The sequence below is a fragment of the Carassius carassius genome, chromosome 47 (assembly GCF_963082965.1).
Source record: "Carassius carassius chromosome 47, fCarCar2.1, whole genome shotgun sequence".
NCBI lineage: Eukaryota > Metazoa > Chordata > Actinopteri > Cypriniformes > Cyprinidae > Carassius > Carassius carassius.
The window spans coordinates 2,636,573-2,655,273 of NC_081801.1; the positions used below are offsets into that span (position 1 = coordinate 2,636,573).

The window sequence follows — 18,701 nt, forward strand, 5'->3', positions numbered from 1 at the left end:
TCTCTCAACTTCCCTTTAGTTTAGCCATATTTGTTTGAACAGCAATGCATTCTGATATTATGGTACTGTATATTTAAAAGATACATGTGATGCTACCTTAGAATTTGGCTAAATGTTATCTTAATTATGCTGTCTTCCTTTTGGAATGTGAGAAACACACTTATGATGCCTTAAAGTGTTGTTTTGGTTGGCCGTTCAGTAGGGTTTGGGCCAGAGCTTGTGTTTGATGGGCATGTAAGTTAGTTTGTTCACACGAAAGGCTGTTCACACAATGTTCCAAAACGTTCTCGACACTTCGCTAGTATAGCCATGTTCCTGCAGTTTCCTCACAAACAGCGAGACACACTAATCTTACATTCATCTCTCGAGACACAACGGAAATGGCCGGTCGGTCGATAATGACAGATTTCTAAGTTTCATTCACACCACTCGGCTCCGGGTTTCCTGCGCTCCCTCTTTCTATTTTTCCAAAATGGATGAAATCTGGCTGTTTGCTCGTCAGCACTACTGCCAGAGTTGGTTAACAGCAAGAGTAGAGTCTCTCCTGCTGTGTTTGCTATTGGCTCATGCTAACCTCAGCAGTTCTTGCCTCTTTTCACATTCCTCTTGTATGTGGAAGCTGTTTTATTAGAGTATTTAAAGGGGGGAAATGCTTTTAAAATGTTCTACTACTGTTCAGAACATTTGCAAAACATGGGCAGCAGATGGCAGTATGTCCCTAAAATTTACTCATTATTGCTGCGAGCTATTATTAGAACAGTCAGTTCTCTTGGCCATGTTTTCCCTTCTTCGCCTTACCTCATGTCTCGGTTTGCCATCTGCATATTAATGTTTTTCAGACAACCACTTGGTCTGTTAAGAATTCGTCGTTGAATTCATTAACAAAGCAGATGATTATCAAAATAGTTACACAACCAAATGAGTGTGACTTGAGAGATGGATCTGAAGTGAGAGGTGCTGTCAAATGCCACTTTACTCATTATGAATCACCCCGTAACCTTTACTCAGAGAGGATGAGGGAGAAAGAGTGAGCACAGAAGGAGAAGGTGGTGTAGGAAGTTCAGTACCTGTGAATATCACTCCCCTGCAACACATAGCATATCCTATAACACATACACATATAAAATGGGGGAAAGATTAGAAAGACTGTGTAGGATGGTTAATATTTTCCAAAAACTGTATATTTGGTTTCTTTTACTATTTCACAAGTAAAAAGGTACTGTAGTGGTATCATAGTCTAGTGATTGTATTATTATGGTATCTATTACTATAATGTCTAAATACCACGGACTTTGTATTGTTAATTAGTTACTAGTTTTACAAGTGTTCATACTTAGGACCCCCCCCCCCCACCAAACATGTTAACTATTTTACAAACCTAAATGACACTAAAAAGTAATTGACACCAGTGTCCTATTACTTTTCTAAGTGATCATATGTATAATTCTCACCTACAGGATGACAAAACAGGTAAAAATCTCAGACAATACCGAAAAATCATGGAAACTTTGGGGATGAGCTCTTTTGATTTGAGACAACCATCCCAACAACCACCTAGCAACAAGCTAAAACAGTCACGATTTCTTAGAAAAATATTAAAATGCACTATTTGATAAGCTAATATGTTTTTTTTCTGAAGGTCGCTGAAGAACACTTTATCAGTTAAAACAGAGGAAACAATTAACTCACTGGACCTCCCTCAATCGCTCGGACTTTGTTTGATAGATGGTTTCTAATTTAAACAGAACTACTTTAGGAGGACTTCAGTCGAAGCTAATAACGGTCACTTACAATGAGCGCGAAAATTACGCGGCACAGTTGGACATCCGCTGGTCACGAGCCGAAAATTATAATTAAAAGCACGAGATCACGACTTATTACGTGCCGCTGCTGAGCTTCACTAAGCAGAAGCACAATGTTCCAAAACGTTCTCGACACTTCGCTAGTATAGCCATGTTCCTGCAGTTTACTCACAAACAGCGAGACACACTAATCTTACATTCATCTCTCGAGACACAACGGAAATGGCCGGTCGGTCGATAATGACAGATTTCTAAGTTTCATTCACACCACTCGGCTCCGGGTTTCCTGCGCTCCCTCTTTCTATTTTTCCAAAATGGATGAAATCTGGCTTAGAGATTCTCTGACGTCTCTGACAGGGACATATACACCAAATTTGTCCAGTATTCCGGTACCAGCGGGAATCCTGAAGCATCTTTCGTCTGTGATTGGCTGAACGCGTAACGTCTGAGGAAATATGGCCATTTATGTACTGAGGAATGCGCACCAATTTACCTGCACGTATACGTTGTGTAATGCGACGTTTCCCAAGGCTCCGCTTTAATGCATTTAGCGGTCAGTTTACGCCGAGGACGGTCTGTGAACGTGCGCTCGTGCATGCGCAAAGACTTTGTATTCCCGTGGAGATGGGAACATTGAACTGTCAACGTGATGAGCATAAAGAACTACTGGTACACAATCCACCAGACTTGACAATCACACGTCAACTGCCTGTAATTGCATGTGTGGGTGAAGCGGTACTGGATGTGTTTTTTTCATGTTTCAAATGCACTTTGACACAAAGGGACACTGAAGTGTGTGCGTGTGTAGCTAAATTCTAATAAGACTTTATTGCTTGCTCAAGGCATCACACATGATTTGACATTTTATAATAAAACTGACATTCAAGCATAGATCTTCCCACAGATGCCCAAGGTTTTCAACTAGCGGACAATATAATAGATATATAAAATAAAAAGCAGTAGTAACCATTAACAATTTGTTACTTTTTAAGTTATAATCCATTTATATGTATATAATGAAAAAATGCTAATTTGGACAATAAACGGAACTACTCTGTCAGGCAGTGATTTTTATTTAATTTATTTATATCTCTTCACCCTCAAATGGCAATGATTGTCTGCGTTTCGTGGTTGCTTCCAAGTTAAAAAAATAAAATTAATAGTTATGCACGACTCAGGTGTAAAGTGATTTTGATGACCTTGTCTTTTGTTATGCATATTTTTCCTTGTTTATCTGCTGTCAATCTCGCCTTTTTATTTGCATGCTTTTTCGTGTTCGTGTACCACCATTTTTTGCGAAAATCCACTGTCATTCACAATTCTAAATCCAAAAATCTGGCCGACAAACCAAAAGAACAGTCTGTAACAGGAGACCAATTTAGGATGGAAGGATGGAGGGAGGGGAGGGATGAGAGTCATTGTGAATTCCGGAAACGCACCTCCACATGGAGAGGTGGGCTGCCACATCCGCGTGATGCTCATCTCGGTCCGCAGCGGCATCGAGTGTGGATTGGTGGGCACGCGGTATTCCCTCTCGTGTGCGTGGAGAATGGGCGTGCTCGGGGAAGCTCGGTCATGCAGCGTGGGCGCAGTGTGTAGAACGCGGGTATAAAAGCTCGAGCAGAGCGGCTGGAGATGCATCAGACAGCAGCTCACGCGCTCGGCTCACACTCACCGGCAGCAGCAGCATCATGGTTCTCATCTGGACTCAGTTCGGCGTCAAACACAAGAATGTCAAGTGCAAAGTGCGAGTGATCCACGGAGAGGAGGGATGTACCTCAGAGGTGAGATGCAGCACATTACATGATAAAATCTATATGCATCTATATTCTCCACCATATAATATAAACTCAGACTTTGAGTGTTTATTATATATTGGACAATACAGAGGTATATATTAAATTCTTATACACATCTATTTTTTTCTATGTATAAATCTATATATGCATGTTACATAGTGGACAGTAGCTATATATATATATATATATATATATTAATTGTTATATATTTACCTTTATTTTTCCTCCATATAATATATACCCTAATACTTAGAATATAATATATAATTGAGAATATAGAGGTGTTTATATACACCTATATTCCCCACTATATAAAATGCATAAATAGATGTATATATTGTAGAAAAAAAGAGGATGTGATTTTATATTTATTTACCTCTGTATTCTCCAATTTTTTGAGTGATTCACATTGAGTGAAAATACAATACTTTTGTTGTATGAATTATACAAGTAATAATTTATAAATAATAATAATGTTATCTTATTACTTGCACTTTATAATTTTATATTACATTATTTTTGATTCATTGTTTATGCCATTTTATATATATATATATAATTTTTTTTTTAAAGAATTGGTCACTGACAAATTCATCTACTCTGAATATTATGGGAACTCCCTTCATGGCTATAGTACTCGCATCTCTGCCTGAACCAAGAAAACTATTTTTATTTGGGATCACCCTGTGTAGATGAACCAAGCAGAACTAGAAATGATTGTACTCTAAACTCTTGCCATCTGTGTGTATGTGTAGGATGTGCCTGAAGAACCTGAGGTGTCTAGCCCCCCATCCTCGCCAGAGTGTTTGGATTACTACTCTGTGCTCGGCGTGTCAAGTGACTCGAATGAGGAGGAGATCAGACGGGCGTACAAGCGTCTGGCGCTCCGTTACCACCCAGACAAGAACCCAGACACAGACGCTGAGGACAAATTCAAACAGATTGCACAAGCCCACGATGTTCTGACAGACCCAGAGAAACGCAGCATCTATGATCAACAAGGTGAGAATAAAGTGCAAGCACAAACATATTTAATATGAATGCACTTGCATTTTAAAAATACATTTAAATTAAGATCGATACCAATATCCCGCAAACACTCATTTCAAATGAACATGTTCCTACAAACCCATCTGATCTGATTCACACATTTGCAGTGCTGGGTACAAATAGCTGCAAACATGATCAATTATTTATGCATACTTTATTAACCAGCAAATTAGCTTTTGTAAAACCAAAGACATGCATGCTAATAAAATCTCTTCAATCTTCAAGGTTTGACCAAAGGGGGTGTGGCTCCAGCTGGAAACAAAAGCGACCCCTCTCAGAGCTCCTCAAAAGCTGACGCCCACTCCTGGCGCATGTTCTTCAACTTCGAAGTCGACTCCGATGACGACCTGTTTAAACCCTTCATGCGGAACCCCCTGCCCCACCTCAGCCGTCAGCATGGAAACAAGGGCGGGCTCAAGCCATCGGGGGTGGCCGAAGTTCACGAGCTCCTCGTGTCACTGGAGGACATTTTGATGGGCGTGACGAAACGTGTGAAAGTGACACGCCTCCGGCAGATGGACAAACACGGGTTGAGACCAGAAGAGCGTGTGTTCGACGTGGAGGTGAAGAAGGGATGGAAGGAGGGCACCAGGATCACCTTCCCCAAGGAGGGCCATCAGATGCTCGGCCACGCCCCAAGCGACCTGGCCTTTGTTATTAAGGAAAAGAAGCACACCCATTTCAGACGAGATGGCTCGCATATTGTGTACACCACCACCATCACGCTGCGAGAGGTGAGATGTGTACGTGTGTACGTGTGTATGTGTGCATGACTGTACGAAATGTTCCCTCACAGTCGCTGGTACTCAATAAGCTTCAGCAGAGAGCTGTATCTAAATTTAGCATCTCTCCCCCGCAGCCTCAGAGCACACACTCACCCTCCCATCTCACACACCGCCTCTTCAGCTCTCAGCATCGTCTCACACACATTCTGTCATTCGTTCCTCTCTAGCAGTGGATCCTATTTTGCCTATACGCCCTCATGTATCCATTTTCTAAGAAAACTATTAACAGACCCATAATATCTACAGAGCAGGGTTACAAATATAATTGTGATATATACACAATACTGCAAATCAGAATCAAATTAGCACTTATTTTACAAAATATTTATTAAAAAAAAAAACATAAAGGGTAATTTATTTTGGACAGATTTTGGAACTGACGATGAATAGAGGTCAATTAATTGTCCTGGCTGAAATATCAGGAAATATTCAGTCCATATTTGGTCATTTTAAGATTATCGGTACTGATAAGTCACCCTGATTGGACAATATACTGCAGGAATATTCATAAGACAGCAGAATAGAATTAAAAAATATTTTATAAAATATTTATTCCACAATATACATATATTGGCAGAATAACAAAGGTGTTCATTAAATTGACCATCCTGCTCTCTAAACCTCAGATTTGGCTTCGGCTCTTAAAAACAAACTTTTATTCTTTTATTCTTTCCAGCTCATTTCCATTTCTACTTTCCATACCAAACCTCTCGCCCTCGTTAGCTCTCGCCCTCTCTCATTTTCCACATCCACTTCATCTTTCTCTTCCCACGCTTACCCTCCCGTCCCCCGCAGACTGGAGCATCATTGAGAAATGAGAGAGATTAGCGGCTCTTTTCTGCTGTTGCGTAACTGTAATGTTCAATCTGTCTGGCCTATATTCCGCCCGCGTTCATACTCACATTATATAAAAGCATCATATATAGACAAGTGGATTAGACCTCATAACATATGCCGGAGGGGCATTATAGCTCTTATGCTGCCAAAGCACTGCAGCTTGTGATATAACAGATCTCAAGACAGAGAGCTACTGAAGATCGATACAGACCTTTATAACTTCATCAAAGATGACACAACGTTGAACTGTTTTCCTTTTTTGTGTTTTTCTCCAGGCTCTATGTGGGTGTACGGTTAACGTCCCTACACTTGACGGACAGATGAAGCCCCTCCCATGCAATGATGTCATCAAGCCCGGCTCAATGAGAAGGCTAATAGGGGAGGGGCTTCCCCGAGTGAAGAACCCCGCCCAGCGTGGAGACCTGCTGGTCGAATTTCAAGTTGTTTTCCCTGATCGCATTCCCCCGAGCAGCAAAGAAATCATCAAACACAGCTTGGGACAGTGTTAGCTAAAGAAAACATGCTAATTTTGGTGACAGACTTAATGTCAGCTGTTTGTCTCTGTGAGGCACACACACTCAAGTGTGAGACGGGATGCTCACACAAACATATATATAGGTATGTAATACCTGTGTTAAGTGTGATTCGTACAGAGATGAAGTGTTTGGGAAAAACACACGAACAGCTCAAGCACTAAACACACACCTGCACTGATGGTGCAACTCTGAAGTGTTAGCATACTTCTTTAACCATGACGACCTTGTACTCATGTACAGAACTGTCAGTGATTTAGTCTCTATGAGAGATCCCTGTGTCATGTTCCAATGAATTATTTGTAAAAAGTATATCGAGAAAATGTGAATTTCAGATATTACCTGGCATGTATGATGAACGCATGTTTTGTAAGCAGAAATAAAGTTTTGTTAATGAAATAACTGGAATTTGGTGTTGCGGTCTTTAATGTGTTGAGCAATTAAGATATAAGATGAAAAATACATGTATGGAATGATGCATGCATTCAATTACATATGAGGAAAAAAAATGTGTTTAGTGATTAAGGTCAATTTTGAGGTTTTGGGCTATTTTGCTTCCATAACCGGTCTTCTTTTAGACTAGTCCGAAATACACATTTAAGTGTTTATTGCACTTTATCTATCTCCATAAGCAGTTTTCAATTACAATACATATCTTTAAAGGCCATTCTCTTAAAATATTTTTTTTCTCATGCACTGTGACCAAAATCTCCACTTCATTAGCACTTGCATACAGCAAACTTTATAGTTTTATTCCTGACTATATTTCTAAGGTTTAACAAAGGGGTTTATTCATATATATATATATATATACAACATTGTAACATTATTATGTAACATTTTATTCCTAAAATTTAGTGAAAAATATCCAAAATCCCATCTGTAAACTACTTTAATTCTAATGTCAACACAATGAAACAAGAATTGTGAACCTGGCTCTGTCCAGATTTATGTTCTGGACAAATATGCAAATTAGTGCATATATAATTAGATTTGCATATTCAAACATAACATTTCAGACAACTTGTAATACTAAATTTTATGTACTGTGATTAATCAATTGCAGAAGTATGATGGTATCAATTAGTTAACATTTTTACCTGTTGTGTCTTGCCTCAAAAATACCTTTCAAAGAGATAAAACATTAACAAAGTTGATCTTTATATATTAATTATATGAGATGTTCATATTCCACACCATGAATGGTGGAATTTTTGCACTGTGGATTTGAATACTAATAAACACAAAAGCTTTATGAGGCCATGGTGCGGTTGATTTAAAATGCTGCCATAAAGTTTAGTTTTAGTTTTTAAATATTTAATAAGCATGCTGTATATTCCCTATTGCTTTCTCAAGATGAAAATAGTAACTTTACTCGACAACACAAAGTGCTCCATAGGAAAAACTAATCAAGAACACATCCAACAGTTGTTCTAATCAAATCTGTTGGAAGTGCCCCAGTGCACAAAGTGTGGTCTACAAAGAAATGTGCACAGGCCAAACTTTTGGGATGCACTGAAACAATAATCCAGACTCTACCACAAAAACATATAGTACCTGATCTCAGTGATGTTTATGTCTGAAAGAGAGCTAATCCCTGCATCCTGTTCCAGCATCCAAAAGAAAACCTTCCTGGAAGTCTGCAAAGCATCAATAGGGAGAACAAAGTCCATATTAAAAGCAAATTATTTTGAATTTAAAGGAATCCACACGACTCCAGTCCATCAGTTAACAGTTAAAAAGCTGAAAAGAAAAGAAAAGAAAAAAGGCATGATTTATAATTTTCTACTCAAATAGTTATTCCCATTTGGGTGCAAGTGATCTTTTTCCAAGGAAGGTCCTTCACAGTTTAAATACAGTCAGAAAATGTGCAAAAGTGTACCTTTAGGGTTACAATATACTCTTAAAAGGTCATTTAAAGTAGTAATATGTATCCTTTTTGTGAACCTTTTTGGGCAAATAAGGTATAAAGATGAAAAGCTATTTGAGGGTACTGCCTAATGATACAATTTTACTATGAGTTCTGTATATTTTATAGGACATGTTTGCCAATGATTCTTTCAAGCTAAAAAAACTCGTATTCACGGGAAATGTGCAAATACACGAACTGTCTGAGTGAGAAGAACATTGTCTCGTGTCAGTCATTGCCATGTTCGTGGCTCGTGAATCATACTCACAGTTTAAAATGACAGTCACACTTACTCAGGGTCAGAATGGCTGTTTTTAGCAGAGTGTGAACCTAGATATTTCTTAGAAAAACTAAAAAAAGCAATTCTATATCTGAAGTGTAAAATGGGAAATCCACCAATATGCAGTTGTATTTGCTGTGTTTTTATTTAGCTACATACTATGCAGAACGTGTGTAATTTTTCCTTTTTCTAACTTCAAAATAGGCATTTCATGACATTTCACAACATTTACAGTGACTGTGCATTTGTGCTTTCAGCATAAGTGGTATGTTCCCTGTGGAAGCTTCACTCAGTTATAAACTGCAACTCATTTCTAAACTTCAAAGACGCCCGCAAAATGAATGGACAAAATTATAAGTACTTAAGGGACCATCTAAAAGGCCTGCGGGAGTCAAGGTTAGGTTAGCATTATAAATGTGTCTTTCTGATGCCTTCAAAGTAATAACATGTAGCTAGAGGGTTTGAGATGGCATTTACATGAACAACAAATGAAAAACGCAAATAAGGCTACAAGCTTAAACTAGTCTACACTGCCCTCTCTAGGCCATAGAAAATGAATGGCATGGTGAGAACTCTGTGGAATCCACGTGATTAAAGAATATTGAGATGAGTGTTATTTTGCTGTTATTTATAGGCCTTTACTATTATGTTGTTTAGTAATATTTTTAATTAACTTTTTATGTTTTAAATTTTAATTAAGTAAATTTAAATTTAATTATTATTTTTTTTAGTTTACGGTTTTCACTTAATATTAATATTTTCTTTCAGCTTATATTTCAACCAACAAACGTTTTCCTCAAAAAAAAAAATGGTTAAGAATCCTTGCAATGATTTTTAGGAATTACTGTACCTTTTCATTTACAATAGCCTAATTTGGGAACAAAAATTTTTAAGCAAAAACATGTAAATACCAAGGAAAGCTGGTAGGCTATAGCCTATAAATTGTATTATTTTAAAGTGTCACCAATGGACTAATTCCTTAGCATTCTCTGAACTTTCCTGGTGATTTGTTTTGTTTCCAGTCAGATATCGGAACCTCAAGAGCTTGATTTCACCTCAGCTGAAGTTCCCGCATAAATGCTTTAACATATTTAACTTCATTACTATATTATTTTGAGAGATCGCGAAAAAAATAGACGTCTTAACACACCAAAGGCATTCTCATTTATGAGGTAAGACTGAAAAGTTGTTGTAAACTGTCGGTGAAAAGCCAAAGCTCTCGACGCACTCTGGCGGAATTGATTGATGTCAATGGGGCACACCTGCGGTTCAACTGTCGGCTGTCAGTTTTAGTCATTTTATTGATATTATTTTACATAAAAACAATTATCAGAGGTACAATTGAGTAAGCATCAAAATCGTATTATTTTAACCTGATTTGTGATGAAATGTCGCAGCTGGGATCGGCTGTGCCCTCATCATCATACTTACCTGAGGGCTTCCCGGTGTCCAGTTTGGCCCTGCTGATCCTGCTGCTCATTCCCTGCGTGCTTCTGCTCCTGCTGATCAACTGCCTGTTTGTGGGGTACAAGGTGTTCCGCATGACCCTGAGGAAGAGAGACCGCTGCGGCTCGGAAATCTCACTCATGCACTCGTCGTTTTCCACCCGCCAGAGAATCACCCGCTTCTCTGATGAGCCTCTGTTAGCCCCAAACAGAAAGACCAACTTCGTCTCGGTCTCGGAACCGATGCTGGCGCCTCCCATTACCTCGTCCTTGACCTCCTCAGCGGAGAGAAGGGCCACCGGGCAGCGCGCCAGGTTTCTACGCCCGGATGGGGCAACTTACGCTGGGTCCGAGTCACTACGTGCGCGCGTGCCGGACTGGAGGACGAGCGCCCCGGTGCTGCTGCAGTCCAGTGATTCGGACACGGAGCGGGTCAACACTGTGCCTCCGAACTCTCCAGCACTGCATGTGCCTCGAAACAGGGTAGGGTCAAAAACTAAACCACTAAAGCACATGAAAATCTCTTAAGAATTTGAATATTAATGGAAGATGTCACGGTGGTTATAGGTCTAATGTTATCAATTATATTTTAATAGGCTACCATGGTTCATAGAAATGATAATTGAAAACTTTAAGAATTTGCCATTTACATGACATTATAACCTACATGATATACTTATGTGATATATAATGGGAACATTTTTGGTTCTTTGAAAAGCTATTTGATTGACATTCTCATATAGTGAGTGGGTAGCCTATTTATGTCACTGTATGTCCAAAAAGCACAGCGTTACTACAGCAACATATCCAAAAAAAAGCATCATTTGTTTGTATGATTATGATATTTTATAGGAAAATACTTTTTTTTTAATACCATGGTTATTTGAAATTGTCATTTTAAACTGGTAGTTTGGAGTATTTACATAAAACTGTAATCTCCACAAAGTGAATGGTATTTGAAACAGATCCAAAATACCATAGATTTTTATGTTTATATTATGGGGAAATTACTATAGCCTACAGTAAAACATTGGTGGCAATGGTCAGTGCTGGTCAATTGCTATATATTGTATACTATACTATATTTGTAGTTAGTAATGTAATCCATTACACATTTAATCTAATATAATTTGACTACTTATTGATTACTTGTTGTGACCCAACTCATATATCACATTAATTTAAATGGTGTGTGTATATATATATATATATAAATATATTTAAAATGACAATATATATATATATATATGTATATAAGGCATAGTATTATCCTATAAACTTTCTCAAGGTGGGATCATTGTTTTTTAATGTGTTTGAAAGACAAAACCCTTCAAAGATGAAGACTTGTGTCTATAATATGTCGTAAAAAAAAAAGCAACTGTAGTTAGATTAGAAGTATTTTAAAATGTAATATAATCTAATTTCTCGTACTTAATTTTTGGAATCTGACTACATTATCCAGATTACATGTAATCGGTTACTTCCCAGCCCTGGCAATGGTCTCCATGATCAATTTACCTCACAAAGCCTTTGGGGAAACGCAGCCCGTTTTATTAGCTTTATTCTGGAAGCTGAGGAAAACCATTACTTTTTACTACAGTTTTGGGTGCAAGTGAAATGCAAGGTAAAACTTGCCCTTGAGTAATTTAACCGTTTAACTGCACTGGTTACAGTTCTCAATGCCGATGACTTCCATGCGTAGAAGCAGCACCATGGAGCTGGAGAACGCTCCTCTGGATAAGATCCATGTGGAATGTGAGTCCGCCAGCATCATCCCGCCTGAGATCTCCTGCTATGTGGCATCGTCAAGCCCCTCGGCTCGAGGTTCTGGACTGGATAGTGACTTTGGAGCCAGTGCAGGTTAGTCTTGTGATCTCATTCACTTAATTGAGACTTCAAAAGCTCAAGCCTATACAATACAAATAGAAAACTTCTGACTGCTAGTGTACATTTGGAGTCTGTCCATTCTTTGAATTCCTAACTGTTCATTTAGGTGTTTCTCTGCGTATCCTTTCTGTGGACAGTGATGGTTTCCCGGGCTCTGCCTGGGCGTCCGCCCTGGAATGGGATTACTACGACCCAAGTTACGTCACTCAGAACCACATACCAAAGCACAGACCTCACGCACCCCCCATCACTACCAAACAGTACTGGGTCTAGAGCCTGAACAAGAACTTCAGAACAAGACTCCGATCAGCCATTCTTATTCTAGAACTTCAGTTGAGCCGAGTCTTGGTTTCTGACTGGGTTCAGTGCACTTAAAAATGTTCACTTGCTGTTTTAACTGCAATACATCACGTCTTGTCAAAGCACACACAATCAAGAAAAAAAAAAAGTTTTCACGATCACAGCTTACTTCTGCAGCAACTCCAAACAGGTTTGTTCAGATTATAATTTTCTTTTTCTAGAATCACTACACTGTTGCTCTCACTTTTATCACTTTGACAAAGCATTTGTTTTACACTTTTGATTTGTCACTATTTGTATGTTTGCACGTGATTCTTAGCATGGAGTTACTTAGGTCTTCAGAAGACATTGTTTGTGTCCTTCACCATTTTGCCACCCTACACATTCTTGTAGTTGTAAACAAATTTCGATTGTGCCTGAATTTAATAAAGTTTTTAAAAAAACGGTGTCATTTTATTGCTGTAGACTTCTGATAAAACCTTAATAAGTTAACAATAGTGTTTCCTAGCAAGATCAGTTTTCCTATTATTTATTGGAATTTATACTAATATTTAAGTTTCAAATCTGGTGAACAAAATCTTCATAAAACATGCAAGCTGAAAAAAAAGTGAAAAGTGTTATATTGCTCCTCACAAAACAATTTTCTTCAAACCTGCCTCTGGTTTGCATTGATATTAATAGATAACTTGTTTTCAAATGGTTTGAGAAGTACTGAGTGTGTTAGTGAAACAAAAGGATGCATTCAGACAGACATTTTAAACACCACTTTTTATTGAAAACAGTTTATGAGGAGCTGGATGCAGCCACTGCTGCCCGGCGGGGCTTGGGCACGGTTCCCTCACGGAATCCATTTCTGAAATACACACAAAAAACAATCTTGAGTCAACACCACGTCACAAATAGTGCTAGAGATTATTCACAAGCCCATAGCATTACTGCAAGGGTCACAAATCTATTGATCAAGTACCCCAACAGTAGTTATACTTCATACCAGTTGGGTTTTATTAAAGACTAAACAAAACCGATCCCAACAGATACCTATCGGATCATATGGGTCAGGCTTACCTCAGTATAAAATTGTTATCACTGGACAGTCATTTGTTCAGACATTTATTTTTGCACATCATTGGTAAGCCACCATATAGAAGCTAATTTAACCTGACTACAGGATATCAGGTTTTAGGAAAGTATCAAATCACAGGATAAACAGAAAGATCTCAATCACGACGATACACTGGCAAATGTCCGACAACCAAAAAGGACAAAAAAAGCCCCATTTTATATCAAATAAAATGTGTCAGGAATCTTTAAAAAACCAATTACAAAAAAATGGCAAAACTCAAAAGATAACGCTAAACTGAAAGATTAAAAGCATGAAAGTCAGAGCAGACCATTGCAAGCCTGTTTCCTCACCTGAACCTGCGGAAAACAACCTTCATGTGTCTCATGCGGCCGGTTCCTGTGGTGCTGCGCCTCTTGGCCTTAACGCTCCAGTTGTCTGCAAATAAATAAATAATATTTTTATACATGCATGAAAATAAAACATTGCCCATAACAGTCTCAGGCTTACCTCAGATCAAATCGGTCATATCACTGGACAGTCATTTGTTCAGACATTTATTTTTGGACATCACTGGTAAGCTTTGATATGCCAGACAGAATGCATGCATTTTTGTAGCTCATGATCTCTCCATCTCTTTTCCCATTATTTAATAATTGTGTGCAAGTTTAAAAGAATATTTCATACCGCAAAGAGAGAGAAAGAAAATGGCGTTTTCATTGAAGTCCATCATACTTTTGCCGGAACCAACCATGTGAGGTTAAAAAAATCTTAATGATGGATTGGTTTATCACAAAGACTTTATTTGATGGATTAGTGTGGTGTGGATTGTGATGTTTTAATGAGCTGTTTGGACTCATTCTGTTGGCACCCATACACTGCAGAGGATCCACTGCTGAGCAAGTCATGCTAGATTTCTCCAAATCTGTTCTAATGAAGATTTTTAACTCATCTACATCTTGGTTTATCATCATTTCATTTTTGAGTGAACTACTCTTTTAAGTGTTAGCAATGTTTAGATGATATTAGAGGTTGACCGATATATCGATATATATATTTGTCATTTTTTAATATATCGGCATCGGCCGATATCCGTGTTTAGTAGCGCCGATTTAAAGTCAGGCACGTCGGCGGGCAGCCCCGTGTTATTGGTGCGGTGGAAAGTGCTGCTGAAGCAGCATGTGAAGCACCCCAAGCCAAAACTTTTGGAAGATTCAACAGCAGTCCTGGGAGATAAAGGTAGTCAGAGAATTTCACTCTGTAAATGGGGTGGGGAAGTTGGCAGCTCTAACAAACACTGCAGCGTGACGTTACCAAAGTAAACTGTCTCTGACGTTACTCCGCCCCGCTCACAGACAGCACCGCGCTCGGAGAGACAGCTGTCCTGGAGCTGCCCAGAACGGTGAATCACATTTGTTCGGAAGCATGGTTTGATGCAGACAATAACCAGTTTTCCATCCAACTCATTTGTATTTAGGGATGTCCATATTCGATAATTTCCATGATCGATCGTCGTTTAAATTAATGATCAATTAATTACTTTAATGCTGCAAAATGTGTCTGCAGCGGTATTATTATTATGTGCAAAAGCCACTTGGAAAAAAAGCTTTCTCACCCGAATTAAAGGGGTTTTAGTCTGAATAAAATGCTAGTAGCAGGACTGTAAAATGAATAGATGTGATTATGATCATTTGATAAAATGAAGAGAGCGCGCCATACGTTGGAGATCATTTTACTTTGTTGACTGTTTCTCGTCAAGGAGATCGCTGAATGGGCCTCGTTAAATGGTTTCGTGGTGCTCGTTGTTGTATTTTAAAACGCATTTGCAATGTTTTCAAATGACACTTATAGTAGTGGTGCAATGGATCATCAGTGATCCGTTCGGATCAATATCTTCGGTTCGGCACACACGTGACCCACGGATTGATTTATGAAAAAAAAAGTTGCGCATGTTTAGTCCACACTCAGTGGTCATGGCGAGCGGAGGAACGGAGGAGCTTGAACGGCCCGCGCATTTTGTATTCCCTGTCAGATATAATGATGAGGAAAGAGGTTAGAGTGAAAATATTGTGCCAGATCTTTATGAACAGGAGAAGAAAACAGTTGTGGATGAACTATCCCGAGCATCCTCTGTTGCGCTCACGACAGACGGGTGGACGTCCAGGGGGACGGAGAGCTGTGTGACGATAACTGCTCACTTCATCACAGCACACTGGAAGATGAGAAGTCGGGCTATTATGTTAAAAAGAAGATATTATGTGCACTTTAAGTTGATTTCATATATTTTAATTTAATAATTTAATGTTAATAAAAAAAGACAAAACGTATGTTTATTTGTCTTGGCCTTTTTTTTTTTTTTTTGCTGATCCGATCCATACGAGGACGAGCGAGCGCGGGTTTGACGAGATGTATTTGGAGGTTATTGCTCACGTCTCGTTCTGCACATATCCAAATGTGTCCATATTTGCAATGTATCTGAATGTTAAACTATAATATTTTTTATTTATTTAATGTAAACTAGACGATAAAGATCATCCTCTTCACATGAGCAAAAACGTCCTTGGCATAACAGCAGAGTGGACCGGTATACTACGGTCTATTTAAACTGACCAGTGTAACCTTTTAAATGTTTGGTTGACTGTACTTTATTGTAATAATGAACAGACTGCGATGTAAGTTTGAAATTAGAATAGACTTTAGATGTTCTGTGTCATTTATACTAAACACAAATGTTGCTGGTTGCTAGTGTCTTTGCAGCACTACTGTTATTTATTTTTAATATATATTTTTTTTTTATATTTTTCAGATTTTTATTTTTAAAATTGTATTTATTTAAATGTATATTTAAGTTTACATTTATGTTTCAACAAACTTGAAAAATTCTACTTGATAAACGCTCTAAAACTTTTATGTAAATGATTGACATATATATATATATATACATACATAACCTGTTTTATATATTTAATACTTGGTCAGTTTATTGATTTGTTTGGTTAACTTTGGATACATTTTTTATTTTAATACCGTGCAGTGCACAAAATTAAGATTTGAGAGATGTTTCAAGTCAGTGTTCAATAAATGATGATAAGTTTAGAAATGTTGTGCATCCACTTATTATTAGTGTGACATTTTAGCATGCAAATTAAGTGGAAAACTTCAAGATATCGGCCCTAAAAATCGGCAGCACATATCGGCCATCCGCTGACCCTGACCTCTAAACATCGGCATCGGCTATAGAAAAACCCATATTGGTCGATCTCTAGATGATATCAAGTCTTTTAGCTTGCAATAAAGCCACTTGAATCAAAATCAATGCAAAAACAACCCAACTTTGGACTGTGATAGTTCATATGCAAATCAAGACACTTACACTTTCTCTTGCGCTTGGCAGGGTACCCACACTTTCCACAGGTGGACTTCTGCAGATGATACGCCTTGGATCCACAACGGCGGCACAGAGTGTGCGTCTTGTTATGACGCTTACCGAAAGATGACGTACCCTTCGTCTGGAAAACACAAGAAACTCATCACACATCACAGATTGAATTTAAACATTACTTTCATGCAACACAGCAAACTGCCCACCTAGTCAGAATTCATTCAGATGCTGCTTTGGACACTATATCGTCCATTAAGTGATGTCTATGTAGGCAGTTCATTATGAAGACAGCTCCCTAGTGGACTAGATTCTGAGATATTCTTAAAAAAGTTGTTTCCCATTGAACTGTCTAGGGAGGGAAGCACACTAGAATATAATGCGGTCTAGAAAGACAGCTCACTAGGCTGCTAAACATAGCCAAGTGTGTTTACAGAAAGGCTCGAAACTCGTGCCGCTAAAGTCACTCAGAAACACAACTCTGACGGTTTAATTTAAATGGTTTCAAAGCTAACCGGTTTATTTCTCGAGTTCGTTGAAAATGAACGTGAAGTCTAAACGACATGCTAACAAATAAACATAGCATCTAAAACCGTTCGCTATCGAGGAATCCCAAGTATAATGGATAACATTCAGTCTTGAATATATACGCTTGTGATATAATTAATGATACAGTGATTACAACAATCTACGAATCAGATGTTAGAGGATTCTGAAAACAAGGTGCTGCGAAACTCACCATCTTTCCTCAGAGCTGAGTCAAAAGAGACCGGAAGAGACGCTGGTGTACCATTAAAAACCCACCGGAGCGCTTTCGGTGCAACAACTAAATACGTCCTCCAAGTGTTACACTGCGGATTTGACCATGCACATGCATTTTCACCTGTTTTGGTCACAACAAGATTAATTATAGAAATGCCATGTAGATTTAAGATGACAATATTAATTTATATTTTTTATATTATACTGAAAACCATTATAGCCTAAACATTTTCTCTTAAGCAAATAAAATCTAAACAGCTGTCTGTTAGTATAACTGAACACTGTTCATATATACATATATATATATATATATATATATATATATATATATATATATATATATATATATATATATATATATATATATATATATATATATGTGTGTGTGTGTGTGTGTGTGTGTGTGTGTGTGTGTGTGTGTGTGTGTGTGTTTCATGTATATATCATGAAAATGGCGTTAAAAAGTCCCTGTGTGACACATCACTTTAATTATATTTTATTTAAACTGTTCCTCTTAATAATAATTATCATTATTATTCTTTGGGCATTTTATTTATTATTTAGCAACACTTTGCAATAAGGTCACATTAGTTCATATGAAAAATACTTTCAAAGCATTTATTAATCTTAGTTAATTTTTTAAGATTTATTACCATGATTCAGATCGAAAGGTATATAGGCCTATCTAACATCATTTAATGGACGTGAGTTAACTTGAACAAAGATGAATAAATAGCTACTGTCACAAAAGCATTGTTCATTGACAGAGAATATTAGTAAATGCTGTCATCTAATGTACAGTATAATTTTATTGTATTTAGCCTATGTTTACATTATTTGAATATCAAGTTATCAATATTTTAATTTGAGCTT

The 18,701-nt window shown here is 37.9% G+C and overlaps 4 protein-coding genes and 2 non-coding genes across 6 annotated transcripts in view; 2 read left to right on the plus strand and 4 right to left on the minus strand.

Annotated features, from left to right (window-relative positions):
* The window catches only part of haus1 (HAUS augmin-like complex, subunit 1), a 138,298-nt gene that overhangs the window by 30,608 nt on the left and 88,989 nt on the right, over nucleotides 1–18,701 (minus strand). The window lies entirely within an intron of this gene.
* Nucleotides 3,422–7,214, plus strand: zgc:122979 (uncharacterized protein LOC641576 homolog). Its single transcript, XM_059542418.1, has 4 exons — nucleotides 3,422–3,586; nucleotides 4,357–4,603; nucleotides 4,877–5,385; nucleotides 6,549–7,214. The coding sequence occupies exons 1-4, from the start codon at nucleotides 3,494–3,496 to the stop codon at nucleotides 6,780–6,782; spliced, it is 1,083 nt and encodes a 360-aa protein (XP_059398401.1). The 5' UTR covers nucleotides 3,422–3,493; the 3' UTR covers nucleotides 6,783–7,214.
* Nucleotides 10,230–13,112, plus strand: hwa (huluwa). The gene is made up of 3 exons (XM_059542467.1): nucleotides 10,230–10,923; nucleotides 12,114–12,300; nucleotides 12,434–13,112. The coding sequence occupies exons 1-3, from the start codon at nucleotides 10,384–10,386 to the stop codon at nucleotides 12,598–12,600; spliced, it is 894 nt and encodes a 297-aa protein (XP_059398450.1). The 5' UTR covers nucleotides 10,230–10,383; the 3' UTR covers nucleotides 12,601–13,112.
* rpl37 (ribosomal protein L37) lies at nucleotides 13,377–17,928 on the minus strand. The gene is made up of 4 exons (XM_059542468.1): nucleotides 17,806–17,928; nucleotides 17,061–17,196; nucleotides 14,041–14,125; nucleotides 13,377–13,480 (listed from the first exon to the last, which is right to left on the minus strand). The coding sequence occupies exons 1-4, from the start codon at nucleotides 17,806–17,808 to the stop codon at nucleotides 13,411–13,413; spliced, it is 294 nt and encodes a 97-aa protein (XP_059398451.1). The 5' UTR covers nucleotides 17,809–17,928; the 3' UTR covers nucleotides 13,377–13,410.
* Nucleotides 13,686–13,763, minus strand: LOC132131032 (small nucleolar RNA SNORD72). The gene has a single exon (XR_009428836.1). It is a non-coding gene; the product is annotated as a small nucleolar RNA SNORD72 (small nucleolar RNA).
* Nucleotides 14,191–14,270, minus strand: LOC132131033 (small nucleolar RNA SNORD72). The gene has a single exon (XR_009428837.1). It is a non-coding gene; the product is annotated as a small nucleolar RNA SNORD72 (small nucleolar RNA).

What these genes read in the sequence shown, in the direction of transcription:
- zgc:122979 (XM_059542418.1), top strand. Translation starts at nt 3,494, where the DNA reads ATGGTTCTCATCTGGACTCAGTTCGGCGTCAAACACAAGAATGTCAAG. An exon ending in CAGCATCTATGATCAACAAG is followed by an intron (nt 4,604 to 4,876) that starts GTGAGAATAAAG and finishes TCAATCTTCAAG; the next exon opens with GTTTGACCAAAGGGGGTGTG. An exon ending in CCACCATCACGCTGCGAGAG is followed by an intron (nt 5,386 to 6,548) that starts GTGAGATGTGTA and finishes GTTTTTCTCCAG; the next exon opens with GCTCTATGTGGGTGTACGGT.
- hwa (XM_059542467.1), top strand. Translation starts at nt 10,384, where the DNA reads ATGTCGCAGCTGGGATCGGCTGTGCCCTCATCATCATACTTACCTGAG. An exon ending in TGCATGTGCCTCGAAACAGG is followed by an intron (nt 10,924 to 12,113) that starts GTAGGGTCAAAA and finishes CACTGGTTACAG; the next exon opens with TTCTCAATGCCGATGACTTC. An exon ending in TGACTTTGGAGCCAGTGCAG is followed by an intron (nt 12,301 to 12,433) that starts GTTAGTCTTGTG and finishes CTGTTCATTTAG; the next exon opens with GTGTTTCTCTGCGTATCCTT.
- rpl37 (XM_059542468.1), bottom strand. An exon ending in TGCCAAGCGCAAGAGAAAGT is followed by an intron (nt 14,126 to 17,060) that starts GTAAGTGTCTTG and finishes ATTTATTTGCAG; the next exon opens with ACAACTGGAGCGTTAAGGCC. An exon ending in GTTGTTTTCCGCAGGTTCAG is followed by an intron (nt 13,481 to 14,040) that starts GTGAGGAAACAG and finishes TGTGTATTTCAG; the next exon opens with AAATGGATTCCGTGAGGGAA.